The 25,881-nt window shown below is 38.0% G+C and overlaps 4 protein-coding genes across 6 annotated transcripts; 3 read left to right on the forward strand and 1 right to left on the reverse strand.

The window, feature by feature from the left end:
* Window positions 1-219: 219 nt before the first annotated feature.
* Window positions 220-6,341, forward strand: LOC126611230 (DNA repair protein RAD5A). The gene is made up of 20 exons (XM_050279426.1): window positions 220-1,051; window positions 1,145-1,278; window positions 1,432-1,567; window positions 1,695-1,748; window positions 1,821-1,967; window positions 2,050-2,201; window positions 2,272-2,356; window positions 2,454-2,723; window positions 2,851-2,997; window positions 3,122-3,277; window positions 3,545-3,612; window positions 3,700-3,822; window positions 3,911-4,010; window positions 4,107-4,219; window positions 4,444-4,722; window positions 4,866-5,066; window positions 5,232-5,325; window positions 5,442-5,513; window positions 5,646-5,744; window positions 5,865-6,341. Exons 1-20 carry the CDS (start codon window positions 494-496, stop codon window positions 5,985-5,987), a joined length of 3,111 nt encoding a protein of 1,036 aa, XP_050135383.1. The 5' UTR covers window positions 220-493; the 3' UTR covers window positions 5,988-6,341.
* LOC126611231 (plant UBX domain-containing protein 1-like) lies at window positions 6,243-8,659 on the reverse strand. Of its 2 annotated transcripts, none has more exons than XM_050279429.1 (7): window positions 8,448-8,659; window positions 7,717-7,798; window positions 7,528-7,596; window positions 7,248-7,315; window positions 6,947-7,076; window positions 6,767-6,871; window positions 6,243-6,684 (listed from the first exon to the last, which is right to left on the reverse strand). In XM_050279429.1, the coding sequence occupies exons 1-7, from the start codon at window positions 8,529-8,531 to the stop codon at window positions 6,482-6,484; spliced, it is 741 nt and encodes a 246-aa protein (XP_050135386.1). In that variant the 5' UTR covers window positions 8,532-8,659; the 3' UTR covers window positions 6,243-6,481. The 2 variants fall into 2 exon arrangements, with proteins under 2 accessions (XP_050135386.1, XP_050135385.1); XM_050279428.1 differs by having other exon boundaries at window positions 7,699-7,798; window positions 8,448-8,658.
* Window positions 8,660-11,065: 2,406 nt separating this feature from the next.
* On the forward strand, window positions 11,066-17,356 carry LOC126612137 (AUGMIN subunit 6-like). The gene is made up of 13 exons (XM_050280454.1): window positions 11,066-11,388; window positions 11,570-11,626; window positions 11,727-11,821; window positions 12,260-12,410; window positions 12,702-12,827; window positions 12,955-13,111; window positions 13,460-13,520; window positions 13,598-13,859; window positions 13,948-14,073; window positions 14,675-14,836; window positions 14,948-15,197; window positions 15,344-15,814; window positions 16,687-17,356. Exons 1-13 carry the CDS (start codon window positions 11,173-11,175, stop codon window positions 16,725-16,727), a joined length of 2,175 nt encoding a protein of 724 aa, XP_050136411.1. The 5' UTR covers window positions 11,066-11,172; the 3' UTR covers window positions 16,728-17,356.
* Window positions 17,357-19,657: 2,301 nt separating this feature from the next.
* On the forward strand, window positions 19,658-23,278 carry LOC126610161 (serine/threonine protein phosphatase 2A 57 kDa regulatory subunit B' theta isoform-like). Of its 2 annotated transcripts, none has more exons than XM_050278147.1 (3): window positions 19,658-19,805; window positions 20,341-21,786; window positions 22,419-23,278. In XM_050278147.1, exons 2-3 carry the CDS (start codon window positions 20,602-20,604, stop codon window positions 22,776-22,778), a joined length of 1,545 nt encoding a protein of 514 aa, XP_050134104.1. In that variant the 5' UTR covers window positions 19,658-19,805; window positions 20,341-20,601; the 3' UTR covers window positions 22,779-23,278. The 2 variants fall into 2 exon arrangements, with proteins under 2 accessions (XP_050134104.1, XP_050134105.1); XM_050278148.1 differs by having other exon boundaries at window positions 20,382-21,786.
* Window positions 23,279-25,881: the final 2,603 nt, after the last annotated feature.

A 25,881-nucleotide genomic window follows, 5' to 3' on the forward strand; every position in this document is an offset into this window, starting at 1 on the left:
GTTATAATTTTGTGTTTCATAGATGTGGAACGAGTCGTTCCAGAGGATGAGGTGGAACAAAAATTCACCAAAAACTCATTCCGTGAAAGTTCCATCCATTTTAAGCACACCAAACATGGGACGAAATGCTCCGCCCCACTCTTTTCCATTCCGTCGGTCCCACGCACCAAATGGACGGACAGAGGACGTGTAACGCGCGTATCATAGAAGCTTCCGTCCCACGATTCATATGTTTGCCGCCATTTCTCCACTCTTCTGCACACCCTCACTCACTCGCGCCTTTTTCTTTCAATCACAATTGCTCAGACCAAACCTCCACTATCTTGCGCCGGGGCCGCACATCTTATCCCTTCCGTTTCTCTGATTTCCGACCTATCTCCGCCTTTAATTTCGCCACCAGCGCCGCCCGGGGTCGGCACTCTCCGTCGAACTTCCAATTTTGCAAGCTTGGAATTAGGGTTAGGGTTTTTGAAAGTTTTCGAAATTGTCCGCGATGGGGAAAAACAAGGTTACGGACGAACTGCTGTCCACCGTCCGATCAATCGTCGACTCAGGATACTCCGACATGGACATTATCAGAGCCCTCCACATGGCCAACAACGACGTCACCGCCGCAATCAACATAATCTTCGACACGCCCAGTTTCAAATTGAAGGAAAGACCACCGGCTTTTCGTAAGAAGCCCCAAATTTTGAGCTCCGAGGTCGTAAATTTGAAGCAAAATGGGGTTCAGAAGAGTAATTGCACTTTGGGTACCGAAGGAAATGGGAGTAGTTGTCCCAGTAATTCAGGGGACGACGTGGTTGAAGAAGTCGCCGTTGCACGGTGCGAGAGCTCGGCTGGGAGCCAGTGGTGGTTTGTGGGTAGCGGTGAAGTTTCAGGTTTATCAACGTGTAAAGGTAGGAGGCTTAGGCCTGGAGACGAAGTGGATTTTACTTTTCCAACAAAGAGCAGTTCGACATCTCCGTCACCCGGCAAGGTTTTTGGGAGGGGACGGCAGGCAGCTGCTTGTTCGGAGATTGTGAGGTTTTCAACGAAAGATTCCGGAGAGGTATTCCTTTTTGAGGATTGGAAATGTGGTTTAATTGGTTGGTTATTTGGATTTTGAATTATTGTGTTCGGATTAATGGTTTTTTTTTGGTAGATTGGTAGAATTCCAAAGGAATGGGCTCGGTGTTTATTGCCACTTGTGAGGGATAAGAAGGTTAGAATTGAGGGGCATTGCAAATCTGCTCCTGATGTGTTGAGCATTATGGACACCATTCTTTTGTCAATAAGGTATACTCTTCGGGAAGACCCATACTTTTCGATAATTTGTTAATGACAGTTCTGAAGTATAGTTCGCCTGATTTTGTATTGATTAAGTAATGCATATGGTTGATAAATTTGTTTCTTGGTTCTTGTTTTTTGTTTTTTAATGGGGCGGTTCAGTGTGTATATCAATAGTTCAATGTTCCTTAAGCAAAACAAGACCTCACTTAAGGCAGCCAATAATTCCACAGACGAAACAGTGGTTCATCCTCTTCCAACATTGTTCCGGTTGCTAGGACTGTCTCCTTTCAAGAAGGTGATCAATTATTGTAAATGACATATGGACACTTTTTTAATGGAAGTTAAGTATTTGGCCTTGCTTTCAACTTGTTTCTTTGGTTTAGAGGTGGTGATGTTGTTATTCCTTTTTTTTTTTTTAATAGGCAGAATTTACTCCAAGTGACTTGTACACGAGAAAGCGCCCTTTGGACCCAAAGGTATTGAAATGGTAATGCTTTTTCCTCCAATTACGTTCTCAGGATTTCAGTGGGTAATTTTTGCCTGAACAGGATAGCTTTGGACTTTGTGCCCCAGAGTTACGTGCCAATAAGCCTAAAATCCCTGGTCAAAATGGAGATGAAGTTGAAAATGAGGAGTCTATTTCAGATGCTGATCTAGAAAACATTGTTGGTATTGGTGACAGCTCTGAGCTAGAGGTATTAGATGCCGATCTTGTACATATATGGAGCTTGCTCCTGCATGTACCTGAAAATTCACCAAGGAAGTATTTTATTTCAGGAAATGGATCCCCCAGGTACACTTCAGTGTGAACTGCGTCCGTACCAAAAGCAGGCTCTTCATTGGATGATCCAACTGGAAAAGGGACACTGCATGGATGAGGGAGCAATGACTCTTCACCCTTGTTGGGAGGCATATCATCTTGCAGACAAGTACGCTGGTTTGTTAATCTTGTATTATCCTACTTTATGATTTGATTTTCACAGGGCCCTTTGCATATAGGAGGGACCGTGTTATCTATTTGAATGCATTTTCTGGTGATGCAACAACAGAATTTCCAAGCACACTTCAAATGGCCAGAGGAGGAGTAAGTCTTAAGTTGGCTCCACCCTTGATTATATACATTTTTTTCAAACATTATTATCAAGTTTGTTGATTGTGTTGCCTTTACCATGCATTTGAAGATTCTGGCTGATGCTATGGGCTTGGGGAAGACCATTATGACGATATCGCTCCTTCTTACTCATTCAGGACATGGATTATCAGTTAGTTACCCTACAAGCCAGTCTTCCAGTGAAGATATTGAAGTCCCTGACATTTCAGACCACTCATCAGACCTACCAAAGAAGGTCCCAAAATTTTCAGGATTTGATAAGTTGTTGAAGCAAAAAAACACGGTTGAGGATGGTGGTTGTTTGATTATATGTCCTATGACTCTTCTAGGCCAGTGGAAGGTAGTTATTGTCATTTTGAAAAACATTTTTGTAGTTCTGCTTACTTGCACGAATACCAGTTTTTGACGTGCACAGTGATAAATCTTCTATATTCAAGAGTTATCTAAAAGTTTGTCTGTATTGTCAGGCAGAGATCGAAACTCATGCTAAACCTGGTTCTCTATCGGTATATGTTCATTATGGACAAAGTAGACCGAAGGATGCAAAGATTTTAGCTCAAAGTGATGTCGTAATCACTACATATGGAGTGTTAGCCTCTGAATATTCTGCTGAGGTATCCAAACAACTCCTACCCGTATATCATGCAGATTTTTGAGTATCGCACATCTCAACAGAAAATGAATTTCTGCATCTTTTCTTTTCTTTTTAACTTTACCCTACTTTCTCCTTCCATCTAGAATCCAAAGGAAAATGGGGGACTTTACTCGGTTAGTTGGTTTAGAGTGGTTCTTGATGAGGCGCATACCATAAAATCCTCAAAAAGCCAAATTTCCATTGCTGCTGCTGCTTTAGTTGCTGGTCGGCGATGGTGTCTTACTGGCACACCCATACAGGTAAAGTACTTTTTCAGAAATTTGTTTAAAGAGGAGGCCATAAATATTTTATGTTTCTAACTTTAAGCAAAGGGAGAATCTCTCCAAACATTCTCAATATTCTTGTTTGGAGGTCATTTAGTTCCTTGATAGACTTGTAAAACCCTGATCCTTGAATACGTTTTATCTGTATTGGGATGAATGTTTTATTCTTATAAGATTTGGAGAATTTGTTAATTTTAAGAGGTTAATTATGTGTTATATATCCTGACATTTTTTCCCCCATAGAACAACCTGGAGGACGTTTACAGTCTTCTCCGGTTTTTGAGGGTAGAACCTTGGGGAAACTGGGCATGGTATGTTCTACTTTACGGTCTTGTCCAGTCTTTTTTTTCACCTTTCACAGAAATATGTTTCTGAGTTTACTCTCTTTTTTAATTCAGGTGGAATAAACTCATACAAAAACCTTTTGAGGAGGGTGATGAGAGAGGATTAAAGTTGGTTCAGTCTATCTTAAAGCCAATCATGTTAAGGAGAACAAAGTTTAGCACAGACCGCGAAGGCAGGTGAGTTACTAGCTCAGGACGCGTCATTCTTTTCAGTTTTTTTCTTTTCCTTTCTATTTTGGCTCTTAAGGTTTACTGTTTGTTCCAGGCCAATTTTAGTTCTTCCTCCAGCTGATATTCAGGTGATTTACTGTGAACTCACAGAAGCTGAAAAAGACTTCTACGAGGCCCTCTTTAAAAGATCAAAGGTATATATTCTGATTTACCTGATTGCATTTTGTGTATTGTATTGGTTTGTTGTATCTTTGGTGCATTATAATTAATAATTCTCTCTTTATTTTCAGGTGAAGTTTGATCAATTTGTTGAGCAAGGACGGGTTCTTCATAACTATGCATCCATATTGGAGTTGCTTTTACGCCTTCGCCAGTGTTGTGATCATCCATTTCTTGTGATGAGGTGTGTGTTTTTAACCCCTCTTTTCTCCAGATGTAGCCTTAGGAGCTTTATGATACATATATGATGACTTGTGCTTTGAATAGGCAATCATTCTTTCTATGCCTTTATAATTGTTTTTCCTTCTGGACTTGATAGATAATATTTTAAATTTATAAAAATGTATACTGGAAAATGTCTCTTTTAAGTTTTTACAACTTAGCTTTAAGTTTGTTTGATTTGTTCAGCCGAGGTGATACACAAGACTTTTCTGATCTGGATAAGCTAGCTAGACGTTTCCTTAAAGGAAAACAGAATTCTGTGGAAGGGGAAGCCAAAGATCTGCCTTCACGTGCTTATGTTCAAGAAGTTGTAGAAGAAATACGTAAGGGGGAACAGGGAGAGTGTCCAATATGTCTTGAAGCCTTTGAAGATGCAGTGTTAACACCTTGTGCTCACCGCTTATGCCGTGAATGTCTCTTGGCAAGTTGGCGGAACTCAAGTTCTGGTCTATGTCCTGTTTGTAGGTATTTAAGTAATGCCTTATGTTTCAATAGGATTTTTATTTTTATTTAGTTTATGGGCAAAGGTTCAATTTCTGTTCTTCTTGAAGTTCTTGTATTGAATTTTCCTATTATGTTCTTAAGGTTTAACGGTTTGTTTTTTGCAGGAAGACCATCAGTAAGCAAGATCTTATTACAGCACCCACTGAGAGTCGGTTTCAGGTTGATGTTGAGAAAAACTGGGTGGAATCATCCAAAGTTGTCATTCTTTTGCGTGAACTTGAATCTCTTCGCTCATCAGGCACAAAAAGCATTGTCTTCAGCCAGTGGACGGCTTTTCTGGACCTCTTGCAGATCCCTCTTTCTCGGTAAAAATTACCGTATGAATAAAATATTTAAAGAAAGTGCATATGGTGTAATGAAGCAAGAAATATAACTCTACTCTTTTGATCACCTGCTGTTTGCGAGTTATAGTATCTTGGTACTTTTTCGCTCAAGAGTTATGATTGATTTCTTTTCCATTTTTTGACCAGGAGTAACATTCCATTTCTTCGCCTTGATGGGACTCTGAATCAACAGCAACGTGAGAAAGTGTTAAAACAGTTTTCAGAAGATAGTGACATCCAGGTTGTGACTCCTGACATCGTCGTATTCTATCTCGTGCTGTTTTCGAACGAGGGATGTGGTTTTTCATTCTACTTGACAGTTTAGGTGTAACCATTGGAGCTTGGTTGTTGCATCAGGTATTGCTAATGTCACTGAAGGCTGGAGGAGTTGGAATAAATCTGACAGCAGCATCAAATGCTTTTGTCTTGGTAGGCACACACTCAAGATTTTTAAGATAAATTTGTGACTCGGTGTCATTTTTTCTTATATATAATAGCAGAAAGCTTTAAGTTTATCGTAAATTTGGTTGGTTTTGTGTGTCACACGAATCATGTTTGCAGGATCCATGGTGGAATCCAGCAGTCGAGGAACAAGCTGTCATGCGTATTCATCGCATTGGACAAACAAAAAGGGTGATGATCAAGCGGTTTATTGTGAAGGTACTCTTGTTATTTTGTACTGGAGACTAATGAGTGTCTTCCAAAGGCATCATCACCAATGAACGTAACAGTTTTCTCCCCTGATTGGTCTAGTAATACTCGGATGTTATTGGATGGCAGGGAACGGTTGAGGAACGAATGGAAGCAGTGCAAGCGCGTAAACAGCGACTGATTTCCGGAGCCTTGACGGACCAAGAAGTTCGAACTGCTCGCATAGAGGAACTAAAGATGCTTTTTACTTGAAAGCATTTGATAAAATTATCAACAGGTTCATTTATGTCACTTATTAGAATTGGTTTGAGCATCAAGAGCTCGTGCGGCGGTGTCTAAACCGAGAAAATTGAGATCCTCGTTCCGAAGTTGCGGGACTTCAAGGAAGATCGGTTGAGGGTATTTGTATTGTAATTAAGCTAACAAGGTCGAGGCAATACGGGGTTGTTGTTTGCGGTTTCCATTTTCCGTCCGGCGCGTGTTAGCTCACCGGAAGGATTTGGCACATCCAAATGTAGTTTTGATATTGTTACATCCAAACATGATGCTAAAATTCATACATTGTTTTGTTCTGGAAAATACAAATTATCTTAGCAAAGAACAAAAGCATCTCTTGAAACTCCTAACAAGCATCCGAGGGCAAGTTACGAGAACCAGCACAATCTTAAAGATAACAAGTTGTGCGCGAAGATTCACAGAACATGTGACGATTAATAGGGTACACCTGCGAAGTTACGCGATTCATGTCACATTTTCAGCCACTTCGGCTTAGCAGGTTTCTTCCCCTCGGGCTTCTTCTCTTGCACAACAGGGGGCGGTGCCTCCGTTGTGGTTTCTGGTGCAGACTGAACAGGCGGCTCTACATGCTTCTTGATGAGTTCCAAACCTTTCAAGGACATGACCTCTTCCTGAAGAAAGGGACCTGACACGGCATCTGCAGCATCATCCGCTGGACACGAAATGGGAATCTTAATCACTTCGCATCAAACGTTGCTATTTACAAACCAAAGAATTATAGAAAACGTGCCAACCTTTTGGTGTGCCATATGAAAAGTACACAATTGCACCGGGAACAAATCCAGCAGTGTGAAAATCCTGTGCCGTGTCTTTTATCTGCTTCTTCGGAGGAGTGGTATCTGCACAAGTAAATGTTAGACCCTACTCTGGAATCAAAATTGGAAAACGCAATATTTTGACTCGTATTTGCATACATATATAGAATGGTAATTCTGGTCGAGCAACCACTTTGACGAGGAGATCGACCAAGCTCTGAACTGTTTCTGATGGATTAAAAGTGGCCTCCAATGTGTGATTATCAGGAAATCGAACCCTAATCACTGTCTGCATACATAAGCACAATAACTTAATAAATGGGCAAAAGCAACTATACGACTAATTAAAATCGAAACCCTGATCACAGTCTCTATCTGATGATAATGGAAGGAGTTGATCATCTACAAACAACTACAAACAATCACTACAACAAGGAAAAGAAAGTCAGAGAAAGGGCACCTTTGTTATCCTTGACCTGCGGGCAGCCTTCTCTGCCTCTCTTAACTTTCGTGTTTTAAGAGTCTTATCTGTTTATATTGTATCGACAAAATATAGTCAGTATAAATACAATGTGTACGAATACATGCGTGCGTGTTTTTTAGTTTGTGCGAATACAAGACGTGTTTCCCATTCATATATACTTGCTATAAGATTTACAAGCAGATTATGTAGCTTAAAAGCATGCGAAAGGTTTTATATTTCCCCTACAATTACAGATGACACAGTTTCTGCCAATTACCTTCTTTTTTTGCATTCAAAACCCGATAATAATCTTCTGCAGTGAACTCATAGAAATCCTCGGTCTCCTCTGCCAAACAAAAAAAATGACACAAAGAAAAATTCTATCAGACGTCTAAATGCACTTGCTTTGGAAAAAAATATGGGGCATATTAGTTGAATTGCTTCATGCCAGTATTAGACTCTTCACTTTGTGAAGAAGAAGATGCTGATGTTGTTTCAAAAACACGGATTTCTCTCCCGAACTTTTCTTTTGCTGCTGTGAGCTTGGCCTGAATTCACCCCAACAAATCAAAAAAGGAAAACGTAAATGTGATATAAGATATAGCGGGAACAATCTAATCTTGAAAACAGAATGATCTCAATTCGAAAAGCGGTATTTCGTATCATCATCCACGACAAGAATAGCAATATTCTGCACCAACTAACACAATTACCACAACATGTACTTCGGATATTGTAGTCACAAACTTACAATGCTTCTACACATCGATTTAATCGAAAACACGAAGTAGAAGCACACAAAAAACTTGCACGCAATTGCAAACGTAAACCAACAAAGACTGTAAAACTGTACTTAGAATCCCAAACTGCAAAACCTTCCCTATTTTTGCTGCACCTAAATTCAAGTAATCCATTCCCCAAGAACTTTAATCTCTTGATAAGAAGTAATTAATCCCACAATTAGATAAGTTCTTAAAGATTATGCAAAATCCTGTAAATCTTTATCTAATTGTGGCACTAACCCACAACTTAGAAACAGCCAACAATTACTAATCAACAATTTAAACCCCAAAATAATCGATTATACAGAAAACCCAGATCGACCCAGCATCAAAAACAAATACCCAGAAACTGAAATCAAGAAAATACGAATGCGAGTGAGTGAAAGTTTGGGACTTTTTGGGTTAAAAAAAAAACCTGAGCTTCTTCGGCCTCCATGGGATCAATGCTTCTGAACTTCCTTCTTTTCAAGGGTGTGTGAGAAGAAGCATCAACGATCATCAGCGAGACTCCGAGAAATCCCGCACCAACAGAAAAAGAATCAGAGGGATCCGATTAAGTTATACGATTCTATTCTTTTATTTGTATAGGGGATTCGCCGTTCGCTTTGTGAGTCGTATTTTATACGTATTTGATACGTATGGCATACTCTGTTATTCCTTCCTTTTTGAGTGCCGGGAATGGGAAAAGCGGTATCCGATGTTTTTTTAAAATGATCGAAAACGTTTTTGGTGAAAATATTTTTAGAACTAATTCTTACTAAAAATGCAAGTAAATTTTGGAAATGCACTTAAATGCTTCCTGGAAGAAGCACATAATTGATGTTTCTTGCTGAAAGCACTTAAAGTGCTTTGAATCCAAAAACATTTTCTCTAAAAGTGTTTTCAGTCATTTTAAAAGTGCATTCAAATGAACCCTTATAAATGAACATTTAGTAGTACGGTCTAGTAGTCTTCATTTTTCTTTATAGTTATAAGTGAAAGGTTTTAAATTCGATTATTACAAATTTGAATCATATTATTATGGCTAGCCCATTATAAGACTTATCTCACTCCCTTACATGTACAATTTGGGTGCCAACTGATTTGCATGTGGGCTTCAAAGAAGAAAATAAACAAGGGAGACCACATAGGCTGTGGCTTGTGGATTGGACCAAAAAACCAAAAGGCTGTGGCCGCCTATGGACCTAAAATGCATTTCAGAGCAAATGCAGGACAATCATATTGGTTAGAACGGATACGCTTATTTTATGCATCATGATATAGATTTCAACTCAAACTTCTTAGTTATTAGTGCTACGATTTAATAGTATTTGTCATTAAAAATGTTCTTCTTTACTTAAAAGTCAAAAGGTTCAGGTCTAACTCCATTGAAAACAAATTTGATCCCTCGATTTCACATCAAATTGTGTTAAAGCACAGTGTTTGGCATAGTTTGAATTCCCTTCTCCTCTTTTTCTTTTGTTATGAATAAAAAAATATTATTATTAAGGGGAGTGGAAATGTTCCAAAATATTACAATAATTTTAGAAAGGGGAAGTTTTGAATCTGTAAAACATGGGTGGAAACCCAAAACCCTATCAACTATAATTTAGGGAAGAGAGTTTCGAATCTAAAACGCATTCCCCATCCCTTAAGATATTGGACTACATACTGAATTCCCCACTCCTAATATCCTATATCAAAATAATACAAAGTTTCAACCACGAGATGGTGGTCCATTGGTAAAAGACGGATTGCTAGGCTTCCTTCAAATAAAAAACTGGAGGTCTCGAGTTCAAAACCAGCTGCTGGTGTGGATGCCAAACTTGTGGCTAGGAGGAGGCTGAAATGCCTCTGTGAGTCTTCCCAACCCTCCAAACTTGAAGGGATGGATAACCGTAATTTGCCACCAATTGTCCCCCTTTTTAAACAAAAAAAAAATACAAAGGCTCTTGAAAATTGCTTTTATACAAAAGCCAATTTTGCCTTTGTTGGTGGGCTTTTGGGATGAATGTGATAAAGATCATATTTTAGCCGCACAAGCATGTTCAATTTTGGGCGGCCTGCTTTAGGCATCATCATTTTGATAAAGCAAAAAGATTTCTAATCAACTAAAACTTTGGAATTGAATCACTATATTCACTAAACTTAGAAAGAGAGGGATGCCTTGGGGAATGCGGACACAGATGATGCATGGCTGTTGTCAGCTCGTGTCTTAAGGTGTTGGGTCAAGTTTCACAACAAGTGCAACCCTCGTGTTTAGTTGTTACTGTTGAATTTAAAACTCTAGATAGACTCTCGTTAAAAAAGTATTCTAAAATAATTCATATAAAATGGCTGCATCCCCCCACCCCCAAACAGTCTATTGCTCACCAAACCTACTATTTTCTTATATAAACCTTTATGTTTACTCATTCATTTGTCTCCAAGCTAAGCAAAATTACAAATCTAAGTCACTCCAAAGGATCACATAGTGTGGTTCAGTGTTATTAACTAGAGGTGGCCCTCAAACTGGCCAAAAAACGTCTAAACATACTCATCCAAATTTTACTCCGCGATTTGGTTCGGTTTCTGCTGTTAGAAAGCCAAACAGTCGTAAAAACCAAAGAAAATTGTATATCTCGTTATGATAGTCAATCAACTCAATGCACATTTGACTCCATTAAACACAAAATTAAACTATATAGGCAAGTTAAAAGATAACATGAGTTCATTCTCACACGAACCTAAAATTCGTCTTAACCACTGGACCACCGTAAAACAGATGGTCCAGGGGAGCATGTTGTCATCCTCACCAAACTACAAGACGTGACGACACCTAACGCTTTCGGAGCAGGCCGGCAATACTATATCATTAGCCCACGTCAGCACCTTTCAAATTCTTCAAAACGGCATCAAATAAAGCACAAATCCCCTCCAACAAAAATATTAAAAAAAATAAAAATAAAAAATTGAAGTTTTAAACGCAGGTCCCTCCACATTTCCCTATTTTCAAAATAACCCCAACTTATTCAAAATCTGAAAACTCCGTCAGGGACCTGCATTTCAAGAAAACCCAAAAAGTACCCCCAAAAAATTGAACCGAATTCAGAACGGAGCAGAAGAGCGAGAAACAGAGGAGAGGGAGAGGGAGAGGAGAGAGAGAGAGAGGGAGGTTGGTGATGACAATGGACAGAGAGAAGGAGAGAGAGATAGAGCTAGAGAGTGCAATGTACACTAACTGTTTGCTGTTGGGGTTGGATCCGGCGATTATCGGGCTCGGAGGCTCCAATGCCACTCCTCGGGTCGGGTTCTTCCGCCACTCCAACCCTAAATTGGGGGAACAGCTCCTCTACTTCATCCTCTCTTCTCTCAGAGGCCCAATTCAATCCGCCAAGGTAGTACAATCTCTCGATTTCGTTTCCTTCGTCTATATTTACACAATGTGTGTGTATATATATTTGTATGTATGTTTGTATATATGTTTGAATTTCACTTCTGTGTATGTATATATGTTTGAATTTTTGTCACACTATCTTCTGCTATGGATCACGTTCCTGAGGATTTGAGATCTTTCAGGATTTCGATAAGGTCTGGCCAATCTTCGATTCCGCGCAATCACGGGATTTTAGAAAGGTAAATTCGTGGATTCCACTTTCTTTGTTGCTTCTGGTTTGATATTCTTTTAAAGTTTGAAAAATTGGATGGAATGGGATGATTTGTTGTTGGTGATCAGGTTGTGCAAGGGATCATTAGCGAGCTTGAATCGCAAGGGGCCCTTCCGAGGAGCAATTCGAGGGTTTCATCACTTGCTACATGTTGCGGACCCAGGTCGGTTGATGATGCTACTCCTCCCATTGTTTTTATGAGTTTGTTCCATTTGTTTATGTGCATTTCTGCCTTTAATTATTCAACTTTTAAGGTGGAGTTGGGCTTGCTTGGCAAGCAAATTGACAGAAATCCGAAATTCACATTTACTAACAGTTTGCTTCTTAATTTGACCGAGGTTCGTAGTTTTGTTGGGCTCACTTGGCCAGCCATTTTGCATTAGAGTGAGAAATATTTTTGAAATGAATGCAAGGAACATGTAGTTATATGTGACAGTGAACTTGTTTCCCCCCAAGTCAGCCATTTGATGATATATGAATGAATGCTTTCTCTTTAAATGTTGTGGTGGTTCCTCTTAGCTAAAATGACCATGTCTTACTTCTGCGCAACAAGTTTATGGGTTTGGATCCTTAATTCATAAGCTTCACTTTTTGACTGCAGGTTTGTGGAACTTCTGTGGCAACTTTCTTTGCATGCTTTGCGAGAGGTTCATAGGCGAACATTTGCAGCTGATGTAGTTTCTAACCCACTTCCTGCATCACTGACTGATGTAGCTTTTTCACATGCAGCCACTTTACTTCCTGTCACAAAGGTAGGCTTGAACTACATGTATAATGTTAAAGCATGCATAATTTAAATTTCCGATGACATCTTGAAATTGTGGTTCCCAAATTATTGATATGCTTAGCTATTGGTATGGTCATGTTGGTTTTGCATCTTATTATAGCATGGAAGTGTTTCACAAACATAAAACATCGTTCTCTTTCCGTATAACTCTTAAATGAGTTTTCATGGTTAAATGCACATCGGCATTTTTCTGTGGAGTTTTCGTAATTGACATGCTTATTCAGTAGCGGTTATTTGAACTTACTGTCTTAAACAGGCTAGAATAGCACTTGAACGAAGAAGATTTCTTAAGAATGCAGAAACAGCAGTACAGAGACAGGCCATGTGGTCGAATTTGGCTCATGAAATGACTGCAGAGTTTCGTGGTCTTTGTGCTGAAGAGGTATATATGGGTAACAATTCAGATTCTGATGATTAACTTATTTTTGTAGAAGCTTATTTGATAATCTTGGAATTCAGCTACTACGATACAATTTGTATGCTTATGTTTGTCTTTGCATGAATTTCAGGCTTATTTACAGCAAGAACTGGAAAAATTACATGACCTTAGGAACAAAGTGAAGTTGGAAGGGGAACACTGGGATGATCTTGTTTCTAGTTCGAGTCAGAATTCCCATTTAGTATCAAAAGCTACTCGTTTGTGGGAGTCTATATTAGCCCGTAAAAGTGAGTACAAACTTTCACGGTCCTTTATAAATTTCTTAGGTTTTTGTGTATTATCAAATGGAGGTCGCACTTGGTGCGATGGCAAGTGCCTTCGCCCATGAGCGGTAGGTCTCGGGTTCGAGACTTGGAAGCAGCCTCTCCATAAATGGGGGTAAGGCTAGCCGACATTCACCTCTCCCAGACCCTGCGTAAAGCGGGAGCCTTGTGCACTGGGTACGACCTTTTTTTTTATGTATTATCAAATAATGTCATGTGATCACACCTTATATGTTTATGTAGTAACTATTTAAGATCCGATTAAATATGTACCCAGTTTGATGAGCTCATTTAAATCTCCATCATGTATAGGTCAACATGAAGTTCTTGCTTCAGGCCCTATTGAGGATTTAATAGCTCACAGGGAGCATAGGTAATCTACCATTAAATATCATTTTAACATCACTTGAAACCCTTCACCCACTTACTTTTGCATGCAATTCTTTGTAGGTACCGCATCTCTGGATCGTCTTTGCTTGCAGCTATGGATCAGAGTTCTCAGGTTCCTTATGGAGATGTCTTATCTGTCCAGTCTGGTGACTTTACTCCAACACATGTGGATGGCAAGGAACAAATTGATGGAGCAGATTCATCCCATTCACAAGTAAATGATGAAAGAAGTGGAAGAGTGCACCCAACCGTTGACGTGGCAGAAATTATCAGGCGCTGGACGCATGCATTGCAGCGTATTCATAAACAATCACTTCACATGGTATGCTACTTTGTATATGTTCATGCCAATGTTGGATACAAGTTTAGAAAAACGTAGTGAATTGGTGTTATGCAATTTTAATTTGTAGGCAAAGGCTAATGAGGGGGAGGGTCCAGAAATTTTAAGAAGTGCACGTGATGGTAGTTCAAGTGGTCATGCAGAGTCTTTAGCTGCAACTCTTGCTGAACATCAGCAACACTTGGTTAGCTTTCAGGTAATGCTTATGCCTTAGCTAAAAGTACTGCTTATTAGTTATTACATATGAAGTTATAAGATGAAGTAACCAGTACGTGAGGTAGCCGCAATGTGACTGTATTTGATGGTCAATGGAAAGAGATTGGCAGGCATCAAGCTTAAACTTTAAATGAGATTATGCATTCAAGTCTTGGAAATCTGCCATTAATTCTTTGCTTTTGTGAAAGTGGAGTCAGCTTATATAGTTTGAACTATTGGAATTTGCATTAGAATCAACTGGTTTCTAATTTCTTCATATGCTTTTTGAGCCATTCCTGAATATATGTGTTATTTGAGTAGTCTGTTGTTTATGAGGATCTATTAGTACTCTGATATTCACCATGCTGATATTCTTTCATGTATGAAGTATTTCAAGTTGATTTTCTGTTGGTAGGAAGTTGTTGTAATACGGGGTAGTGCATATTAAATTGCTTGAAATTCTTTAAGTGAATACTCATTGTAGAACAGTAAATAATGAAAGTGAGACTATTTGTCCATACGCCTTTCTTTAGTCCCCTTTATCTCCTTTGCTTAATTTATTTTTCATACTATGCTGAGATTCCAATTCATAATTTCTGTAGGTTCTCATTAACCAACTGAAGGAAGTTGCTCCGGCAATACAAAAGTCAATATCAGAATGTACAGATAAAGTAGATAGCATTTCGTCTAGTCTACCTCCGATGTCCAAACAACCTGGTCGATCAAATTCACCTATTCAAGCACAGAGCAGTGGAAGGACATTGGTAATTTTGAACCTATTTCATGCAAACCTTATGCCTACTAAATGTCTAGACTTGAATTATTGCAGTGTAGAATTGATTTAACCTGTCTTTATTTCCTTTCGAACAATCCAGGAGAGCAACACTGATGATGTGGCTGAGGTGACTTCAAAATTGTCTACCGTTCAGCTCGAAAAGGTGTCATCCAGCCCTACTTTAAAGCTCCCACAGTTGTTTAACTTGACCCCTAATTCTTCTGGGAAAGGTGCAAATATGCATAAGCGCCCTGCTTCAGTTGCTCAATCAAACCAAATAGAGAACTTTCCTGAAAGGAAGTCTGTGGAGCAGCCTCTTTCAAATAATCACTTAGATAATCTACAACAAGGTCATTTATCTGTGCATGACTCCTCCAATTCTCATTGTGTTATAAGCGTATCCGCTTGCTCGAGGCATTTCATTTTATATGCGGATTATCGGTGGATGAACAGCTTTGTTGAAAAGGACTCTGATTTTTAGTTTTATGTTGTGCAGATAGTGACAATTATTATGTCCAGAATCTAAAGAGATCTGTTAGAGAAGCTGCTCTGTCACGGAACTCCTTAAGTTCCAAATCATCACAAGGCAGCCATTCTGATGAAAGCTCTGAGCATTTCTTTTTACCTCTTTCACCATCTGGGTTTTCTCGTCTAGGCCAAGAATCTAAAGGGGCTTCACTAAGGAGTAAAAGGTTTCCATCTCAGACGGAGGCTTCCTTTCATGAAAAGCGTGCTCATGATGGTAATGTGGGGAGCAAGTACGCTGAATTATCTGAAGTATTGAATGGTTTAGATTCACTTGATGATTATGACCAAGTAAATGGGTTTCTTTCGGCTGCTGGTTCAAACTGTGCTGTTTCAGACACACAGAGATCATTTTATGACTTCGAAGAAGCTCAGGAGCAGGTTTTCTCACCTCCTTTGCTAATGGACTCATCACTATTAGCAGATTATGAGGACTTACTTGGTATGTTTTCCTGGTCACCAACTAGTTCTGTTATATTGGCTTTTATATGTAAACGTTGCTATCAGTAAATGAATTAATTTTATTATTGAATGCTTTCGTCAGAGGTCGCACTTGGTGCGATGGCAAGTGCCTTCGCCCATGAGCGGTAGGTCTCGGGTTCGAGACTTGGGAGTAGCCTCTCCATAAATGAGGGTAAGGCTAGCCGACATTCACCTCTCCCAGACCCTGCGTAAAGCGGGAGCCTTGTGCACTGGGTACGACCTTTTTATTGAATGCTTTCGTCATTCAAAGTATATGGTCATCTGTACTGGTTCAGGCACTAGGTTTTGTACCTTATATCGTTCAACCTTGGGGATAGCCATTATAGCCTTGAGGTCAATCACCACATGACCTATATCATACATGCAAGATTGGCTTTATCACAACTAACACACACGCACGTCTTTAGTTTCCTGTGAGAACATACTTCACTAATTTTAAATTGTAAGTCAATATCAAGTTGTCGAAAATTAATCATTTGTATGCTTGTATCTTAGCTGGCTCCATCTGTTGCCAATTTTTTTTATTAAAGGTCGTACCCAATGCACAAGGCTCCCGCTTTACGCAGGGTCTGGGAGAGGTGAATGTCGGCTAGCCTTACCCCCATTTATGGAGAGGCTGCTCCCAAGTCTCGAACCCGAGACCTACCGCTCATGGCCAAATTTTTTTATTAAAGAGATCAAAATATATTTATATTTGTTTACCAGTGTGATTAATATATGGATGCTATCTAGTCGAGCTATAGTTTTCTAGCTTCGTTTACACTACAATTCTTTTTTTTTTGCCTGTCATATTTTCTTCCCGCTGAGAATTTGTTCGACTCTCTTTTGCAGCACCACTTTCAGAAACTGAAACAGCCTTAATGGAGCACTGAAACTGAATTTTAAGCAACCTGACCTATTGGTCGAAGAGCTATTTGGTCACTGCGATGGTTTTGTTTCCATTTCCCGGGACACTTTCCACTTTCCCAAATTACTGTTGACAACTTGACATGCCGGTATCATTTCCTTGATGTTTTGTACATTTCCCCCCGTCCAACGCAGTGCAGTTCGTTTGTTTGGAAGAAACCAATTTTCCTAGCAGTGCCGTTGTACATGCTTGACAATGGCTCGGAACCAAGACGATTGTAAGCTACAATGTGGCGCCTTATGCGCGTTCCTGGTGTGATTTTGTCCATGGATGATTAGAAAACTACAACGTGGCGCCTTATGCGCGTGTGCTTAGCCAGACACTGTGCAGCGATCTTCGAGTTTCATGCTTCGGTTAACTGACAAGATTGATTGTTAGTATGATTTTTATGTCTATGATTAATCTGACCTAAATGTAAGTTGCTGATACGGCATAGATGTGATTAAATTGTTGTTGGAACAATAGGGATTTTACCTTCTTCTTTTTTCTTTGACGTTAATATTCTTTTAGTAGGGTAATTTTTTCTTTTGAAATGATGGAATTGTGGGTAAATGTCGTTGTTTAATCAAGTAAATGATGAATGATTACACAAAAGTTAAGTTTTCTGTCCTTTTTTTGGCCCTTTTATATGAGTTTGGCCTCTCTCCGAAATCTTACTGTTCAGAGTCTAAAGATAAGGTAATCCGGGTTCTTGGTTTGTATGAAAGAGAGATCATAATTATTGGTTTGTGTGATGTAAGCCAGCAGAATGAGTTTTAATGACCGTCAAATTTAATGAGTGGTTCAGATTGTCTGATCCTTGGACTCTGGACAATTCGGATCTCATTCCCTTTTATACATGTCATCTCGCATTTTATTTGTGGAGGAAAATGGTTGCCCTATTGACGGGGCGCAAAGCGAAGTCCTAAGTCCAGTCGAGACAAATCGGCTTGCAGAAGAAAACGAAAAAGGAGCTTCGCATATGAATTATGATAACTACTGAGTTTTTCTGCTGGCAGTCGTGGACGTAGTCATATTGATAAACGTTGTATACACATTTGAGTTTGAATTTCATTTTCGTAGTTTAAATTAGTTTAAAGTTGAATATTGTATGATAAAAATTATGTGGAATATTTACGTACTCAGAAATTAGCAAAGTAATGCATGGGAAAAAAAGAAATACAAATACAATCAACTACTCTCACTAATCATTCGAAATTTGAATTTTGAAATTTTGAAATATGAATTATAGATTGTAATGTGGAAGGGGGGGTAATTTTTTAGGAAAATTAATGAAAATGACTTTAAAAATTTGAGTTTTAATGATAAAGATAAAATAAAGAGTAAAGTGAATAATATCAGGTTTGACTTTTTAGTATAAAAATATAATTTTTTGTTAAAATAAACAGTACAGTGGACTTTTCGTTAAAACTTTCTAATTTTTTACTCTGAAACTATATGTATATAACTAAACACAGAGTAAGTCATGAATCAAATTAACTCTAATATACGTGTTTTACTAGCATGTCCTTAAGAGGGATCGTACGACACCATTTTTTTCTGAAAAAGTTCGAGAATTCAATAAATAGGAAATGGATCATCTTCGGATCTCTTCCTCTTAATCTACTAAATCAGAGAATCCATGCTATTGAAATTTGATCAAACAACTATAAACATAGACCCACTTTAAAAGTTATAATAACTTCAGCCGTTGGATTAAATTTCAATGATCCGGATCACCTAATTTGATGGATTAGAAAGAAGGAATCCGAAAATGATCAATTTCCCAATAAATAAACTATCATTTGTTAAAAAAGAGACAATTCTACCGAAATTTCTCGTTTTCCATTTTATCCCAATGCCAGCCCATGAAAGAGAAACAAAGGAGCCTCGACCTCGGCGCTCGGTTAAAGTGTACACTGCACAGCGACATTTCATTCTGCTTTGGCAAATGCAAGTACTAAATTACCATTTCAACCTTTCACTTTCCTCCCCAACGACTCTTTCCAACCGAAACTTGCGGTAGATTTTAGAAGGCTATTTTAGTCAAATGGGACCCCTCGACTCTCGTCATCTGGAGTGAATCAAAGAGAGAGAGAAAGCAAGGATGAAAAGTTTTTGACGTTTAAAATTGAAATTCCCCATCAAAGTTAAAACAAATAAATAAATAAATAAATAAATAAATTATTAATAATATTAATTTTACAATGAATTTTTTTTGTTTGTTTTTCTAATCAAACCATAATATTATTATTTATAAAGATTCATCTAAAACAGAAGTGCAGACTATCGACTATCTGATATACTTTTTTTTTGTTCGAATTTGGTATCTGCACAGAATTATAAGTTAAATACAAAGTAAAAAAAAATGAGACTATGCGATGGTGAAGGTGGTTTGAACATGGAAAGAGATCCCTTCCAGATTTTTTCCTTTAAAGCCCAAGAATTAAGTGATCTAAACCTTTAAAATTTGATTAAATGGCTAAAAATAGAGAGGTTAGTAAAAACTTTTAAAAGTTATAATAATTTTTAACCGTTAGATCAATTTTTTAAGACTCAGATTACTTAATCCCTGAACTTTGGAGGGAGATATCCGGAGCGAATCTCTCTCTGTTTGATCGTATAGACAAAAGACTAACATATACTCCGATTATAAAATGAGACTGTGTGACGCAAACTCAATACAAAATGGGTAGAAAAAGAATTAAAAAAAACTTAGAAAAAGACTCTAAGAAAAGATACAAGGTGTTGGGAGCTAACAAAAAACACGACACATTTGCTCTAAAAAAAATAAAATATAGCATAGAATCGAGCACAATGATGTTCTAAGCATGGTTATTTTTCTGTTGTACTCAAACCATATTATTATTTATTATTATCATTATAATAATAATTGCAATTTTAATCTGAAAATTAGAAAGAAAAATCATCCAACAAAAACAACTGCTTGCAGCCGCCAAGGATTGCTGTTCTTCAACACCCATCCCACCCACCTTTTTTCTCTATTTCTCTCCAATCTCCGAAAAAACAAGACAAGAACCAATAGCTCCGACCGTCTCTCTCTGTAAGTATCTCCGAACAATTCATTATTTTCTCCAAAAATTGACCTTCATTGCATGTTTTTCCAGCTCTGCAATAACTTTCCACTTTCTGGCTTTCAAATTTGTGCATCTTAATCTCTGTCGCAGAATGCCAAATGGGTTTTTCAGATCATGTCCGGATCTTGTGCTGTCATGATCCAGCTGAATTTCTCGTCAATTTTGGCGAAAAGGGGCAATTTTTCTGTATTTTTTTTCTTTTCATTTTTTTATGTGGGTTTTTGCATAAGTCAAACTTTCTAATCTTAGAACACGAATTCGATTGTTTTGAGGTTACCTACATCTGGGATTCCCGATATAGGTTATGATGTTAGATTGTTTCTGGTTAAAAAGTCAAGGTTTTACTGTTACCTAAGAAAAGTTTGAATTTTGGCTTTGGCTAATGGATCAGAGATTAGAAATTTAGCAAAAATGTTGTTTTTGCATTGTTTAGTTAATTAAAGATTTGAAATTTCTAGAATTCTGTTTAATTTTCGGCTCCTAATGGAATTTTATATGCAGCTGTGTTCTCATTTGTTGGGGGTTTGATACTTCTGCTGCAGATTTCCCCAATTGGGTAGGAGCGTTTGTTTGTAATTTGGGGGAAGTCACTGTCTTTACCAAGGAAAGACATGAGAAGTTTATAGGATCGGGTTCTTTCTTCGTTGTGCCGAATTTTGGTTTTATGTTTCTGTGTTTGCTCGATGATTTGATCAAGTAAGTAGTTTGATAATATTGTGCTGTGAAGTGCACAAAGAAGAGGTTTCCTTTGTCGATTGAGTTATGATCAAACAGATACTTAATAGGCTCCCGAGGAAGCCCAAGTCATCCGAGCATCGCGAGGGAGGGTCCTCTAACGCTAATTCAAATGCTTCCACCGGTTCAAGAGGCAACTCTATATCAAGTAACAAGTATGCGAGCTCGAGTACTACTTTTTCGAGCGCTACTTCTACTCCGAACTTTGGAGTAAATGCGAATTCGAAGCTTAATGGGAACTCATTGGCTTCTCCATATGAGGCATTGCCTAGTTTCAAAGATGTCCCGAATGCAGAGAAGCAGAATTTGTTGATAAAAAAGTTGAACTTGTGTTGTGTTGTCTTTGACTTCAGTGACCCAACGAAGAACATCAAGGAAAAGGAGATCAAGCGACAGACATTGGTAGAGCTTGTGGATTACATTGCTTCTGCTAATGGGAAATTCCCAGAAACTGTCGTGCAAGAAATCGTAAAGATGGTGTGCATAAATTTATTTAGAACACTCAGTTCTCCTCCCCTTGAAAACAAAGCATTAGAGGCCTTTGACGTAGAAGAGGAAGAGCCCTTGATGGACCCAGCATGGCCGCACTTGCAAGTTGTGTATGAATTCTTCCTGAGGTTTGTGGCATCACCTGAGACGGATGCAAAGTTGGCTAAGAGGTACATAGATCACTCTTTTGTTCTCAGGTTGTTAGGTCTTTTCGATTCAGAGGACCACAGAGAGAGGGATTACTTGAAAACGGTTCTGCACCGCATCTATGGGAAATTTATGGTGCACCGCCCGTTCATCAGGAAAGCAATCAACAACATCTTCTATAATTTTATCTTTGAAACTGAAAAGCATAATGGGATTGCGGAGCTGTTAGAGATTTTGGGAAGTATAATAAACGGTTTTGCTCTGCCGCTGAAAGAAGAGCACAAGCTCTTTCTTGTTCGAGTGCTTATTCCACTTCACAAACCAAAATGCATACCCTTGTACCACCAGCAGTTATCATACTGTATTACTCAATTTGTGGAGAAAGACGGCAAACTTGCTGATACAATAATTCGTGGTTTACTAAAATATTGGCCTATTACAAATAGTTCTAAGGAGGTCATGTTCTTGGGTGAACTGGAAGAAGTTTTAGAGGCAACTCAGCCTGCAGAGTTTCAGCGCTGTATGGTACCGCTGTTTCGCCAGATTGGCCGTTGCTTGAGCAGTTCACATTTTCAGGTTATTCACCCCTTTCATCTGTTTTCTACTTTCTAGTTTCCTCTCTTTTGTGGAGTCCTGTTTTAATCTTTATTATGTAAGACGTAGTGATGGGAAATAGCGGTATGTCAGTTGAGTTATATGAACTTGTGGGTGGTCAATTACTGAGCCTTATAGAATGCTTGCGTTGCTTGTGTCCTTTGTTGAAGCATCTCAAATTTATGCATACAATGTTCTTTAATGCCATCTGGAAATTGTTGTACGATGGAGAGAGTGATATTTTGATGTACTTTATCGGTGCATATCTTCGTAAAGATGCAACTGAGGAATTTCAAAATTTAAAACCTTTACATCGTAAATTGCTGGTTTGGGTTATTTTCTTGTAGTATTTTAATCTGTTCGGGAGTTATATATATTGAAACCTGTGGAGAAAATGAATTGGTTAGTAGTGCCTCCTACTTCAGTAGGAAATTTCTGGTCATAGCCAAGTCATTTATTAACGATCTACAGCTTTCCTAATATTCGAAGAAAAAGTGTATTTTAATTTTCGAATGAATGGAAACAAACAGAAATAGATATTTTCCTTCTAGAGATGCAGTTTATGCTCTCTCGCTCTCTCGCTCTCATATATCTTGTCGGCACTTAATTTGCAGGTGGCAGAGAGAGCACTGTTCTTATGGAATAATGACCACATTGCAAACCTAATCAAACAGAATCGCCATGTCTTACTGCCAATCATATTCCCTTCATTGGAGAAAAATGCAAGAAGCCACTGGAACCAGGCAGTACAGAGCCTGACGCTAAATGTCCGTAAGATTTTCTCCGATATTGACCCTGAGCTTTTTGAGGAATGTTTGCTCAACTTCCAGGAAGATGAAGCACAAGCGAGTGTAAAAAGTTTGAAGCGTCAAAACACTTGGAAACGTTTGGAAGAGATTGCGGCAAAGAATGCTACAAGCACTGAAGCAGTGCTTGTTTCCCCCAGAGGAGCCTCCGGCAAAACTTCTGGCTAGCAAGTTTGAGATTCCCCGTGATGTGATTACAGTGAGTTCGATGTTCAAATTATTTTGCAGATGATAAACTGACACTGCTGTATAAGTTTGATCAGCCTTCTTGTTGGCTCCTCCCCTACGTGCAAAAATTTGGGTTGTCCGGTGATCAAGTCACAGAGAACACGAACGGCTGCTCAATCTGGAATACGATTAGCCCCCCTTTTGGTTGGCTGTATATATCGGATTGGGTGTGGAAGAATAACAACGGGGGTGTTGCTGCCATCACACAAGCATGGTCTCGGCGGGTGTGGTGAGTAAAATGCTGATCCTTCATCGTCGGGGTTCTAAAGGTAACAAAAAGGCTTGAAATTGACATATCAGTGGTTACATATTTTTGGTTTTGGTTTAATAGACATGCTCTCCTCAATCTTTTCAATTACTTGTATTGTATGTATCATCCTCAATTCATCACCATCAAACTGTGTTGCTTTTATGAAATGTATAATCCCGCACCACGTAAATTCCGGAGTTCGTCCGCGTCTATCATGAGAGAAATGTACTTGCACCTGAAATGTTGCGGTGACAGTGCATGATTGGTTTGAAACACCGTCATCCTGACATCTCGGGGGCGGGAAATTTCCTCATGTGGCCAACTTGTTTGCAGCTACTTTGAGCAATAATTCATGTTTGATTCCAATCGGTAATGGTCTATCTGTTGCTGATGAGGACATACTAATTTGTCCAACTATACACTTGGAGACAAATTGAATAAAGGAGATGACAGAATAATCCTATTATTATATTCCTATATAGGATTTGTTTGAAACTGTTTTTAAGATGACAGAAAGCAGCACTTTCAGAGAAAATGATTTTGAGTTCCGAAAGTACCTGAAGTGCTGGCCAAAAGCACCGGTTATGTGTTTCATTTAGAAAACACTTAAAAGGCTTTTTTAAGGTTCATTTCCGTTCTTATTAAAAATTGGTTTCAATAACATGCTCATCAAAATCACTTTCAAAACGCTTCCAAACCAGTCCCTATTCTTTTGTACTCAGTAACTCATTGAATATACCCTTCAAATGACCCACAGAAAGAGGGAAAAAGAGTAGATTATGAAATGCGAGAGAGACACCGTCCTTATCTCTTCTTTTTCATAGTCCAACCATGATTATCCATTTGTTTACTTGTGAATATTTTCTTTTTACCAATCGTGTACTGAATCAAACTTTGAATCTCTTTCGATATTAAAAGCAGAAAGCAACAAAAATGTATATGAGTTGTTATTAGCGCTCTGAAATATTTATTTCAAAGAATTACAAAACTGACTTTTTAGTCATGCATTAAAGAGAAGGATGAGATGATTATTTTGGAGCACTAATGCCAAATCATGTTTTTATAGGTAGTGCACTACTCATAAGTTGTAGCACTCAATCACCATTCAATTCAATATATTAAGGGCTTATTTAGAAGTGTCTTTGAAAGGGCTGAAGACGTTTTTGATAAAAGTGTGTTTGAATTTCAAAAGCACTTGGTGTGCTTCCTACAAGAAGCAAAGGATTTAAGTTTTTTTTTTTTCAGAATTTATTTTCATTTTTACTAAAAGTTAGTTTCAAAAGCAAGCTCATTAAAAACGCTTTCATTTGAAAATAATTCCAAACGAGTTCCCCACACAAAAATAATAAATATAGATTTTTAATGATCTTAATTCTTCCAGTGACTTCATTAAACTCTTTTTTTTTTTACTTTAAGTTATTAAAAAAATTGGTTTAACCAGCAAATTCTTAAATAAATGCTAATTGACAGATAAACAGCTTTAAAACAGATCATAAGTGTGATTGGCTTCGTTAATTCAGAACCGTACAAATATTAATGCGAACAGTTAATTTTATAATTAATTAAGGTGAATTATTAATCATTAAAGTACGATTCTTTTGTTAATTAATTAATTTTTAATACGTGATTAAGAAATTGGTTTCATGTTTGTATCAGTCCCCATCCCGAAGCAGACCCGCCGCCCGCCCACAATCTGCTGCTTGATTACCTGCGTGCAACCCTATTTTACCAATCCTACACCTTCATCACGTGTCACCAAATTAGGCACGAAGATCGGATTGGACTTGAAATGATTTTTTTTTAGTACATCAATATTCCACACTAAAGGAAAGTGGAGTTCGGTTAAGCCACACAGTGAACATCCTAATCTGATATTGAATTCGCCATTCACGAGACTTAAAATGGTTTTAAATCCAATTTAAAGAATATCCGAATTTAGATTGGAATCGTTAAAATATAAATTCAAATCTTTCTGACAGGTCTAGATTCTAGTTTTTCATTTCTCATCGCTTGGTTTTGCTTTGATCGTTGTTTTTCCAGTGCCCTTCAGATTAAGTCTACATGTCTAGCTAGTTGTTACTTTGGTTTGGTTGCCATTGTATTGTTCATTGAAGTTGATGATGTTGGTTTGTATTTTTTTTGTTTGCTCTATTTTTTTTTAAAAAGACGTAATTTTAGTTGTTGATAATTACGTTTGAGTTTTGAATAGCTTTTATACTGTTCAATATCTACTTATATGTTGAGGTGTGAATAAAATATATTTTCCATAAATTAAAAAAAATAAAAACCAAACACCCGCTTTATGTAATTGTACTCCACAATGAAACTTGTTTCGCGCAAGTATCGCGTACAACTCAAACCTACAGCGAGTCCCTCCCTGGAAGCGTAGATGAAAAACAGACGATAATTGCTCTTGCTAATTAATAATTTTTTTTCTGTTTTCAGACAAGTAAATTAGAATTAAAAAATCTTCTTTCAACAAATAAAATAAAATAAATTGGAAAACATAAACATTTAGAAAATAAAAAATGTTTTTTTTTTTAAAAACTAAAATGGTTCATGAGATTGTCATTACTTACATAAGATTTAAAATCGGTATAATTGATCTTTGAAATTGTTCATCGTCAATTATTTTGAGGTTCAGTTGCAATTCTCAATTTAACGAAGATTTTATTCACAAAATAACCAAATAATTGAAGTTGGGCAGACGCAGAGACCGCTTATATCGATTTTAAATATCAATGATCAAAATGAGACCTTATGTCAATCTTATAATTTTGGATAAAAAGCGAA

This window comes from Malus sylvestris, chromosome 17 (assembly GCF_916048215.2).
Source record: "Malus sylvestris chromosome 17, drMalSylv7.2, whole genome shotgun sequence".
Classification (NCBI taxonomy): domain Eukaryota; kingdom Viridiplantae; phylum Streptophyta; class Magnoliopsida; order Rosales; family Rosaceae; genus Malus; species Malus sylvestris.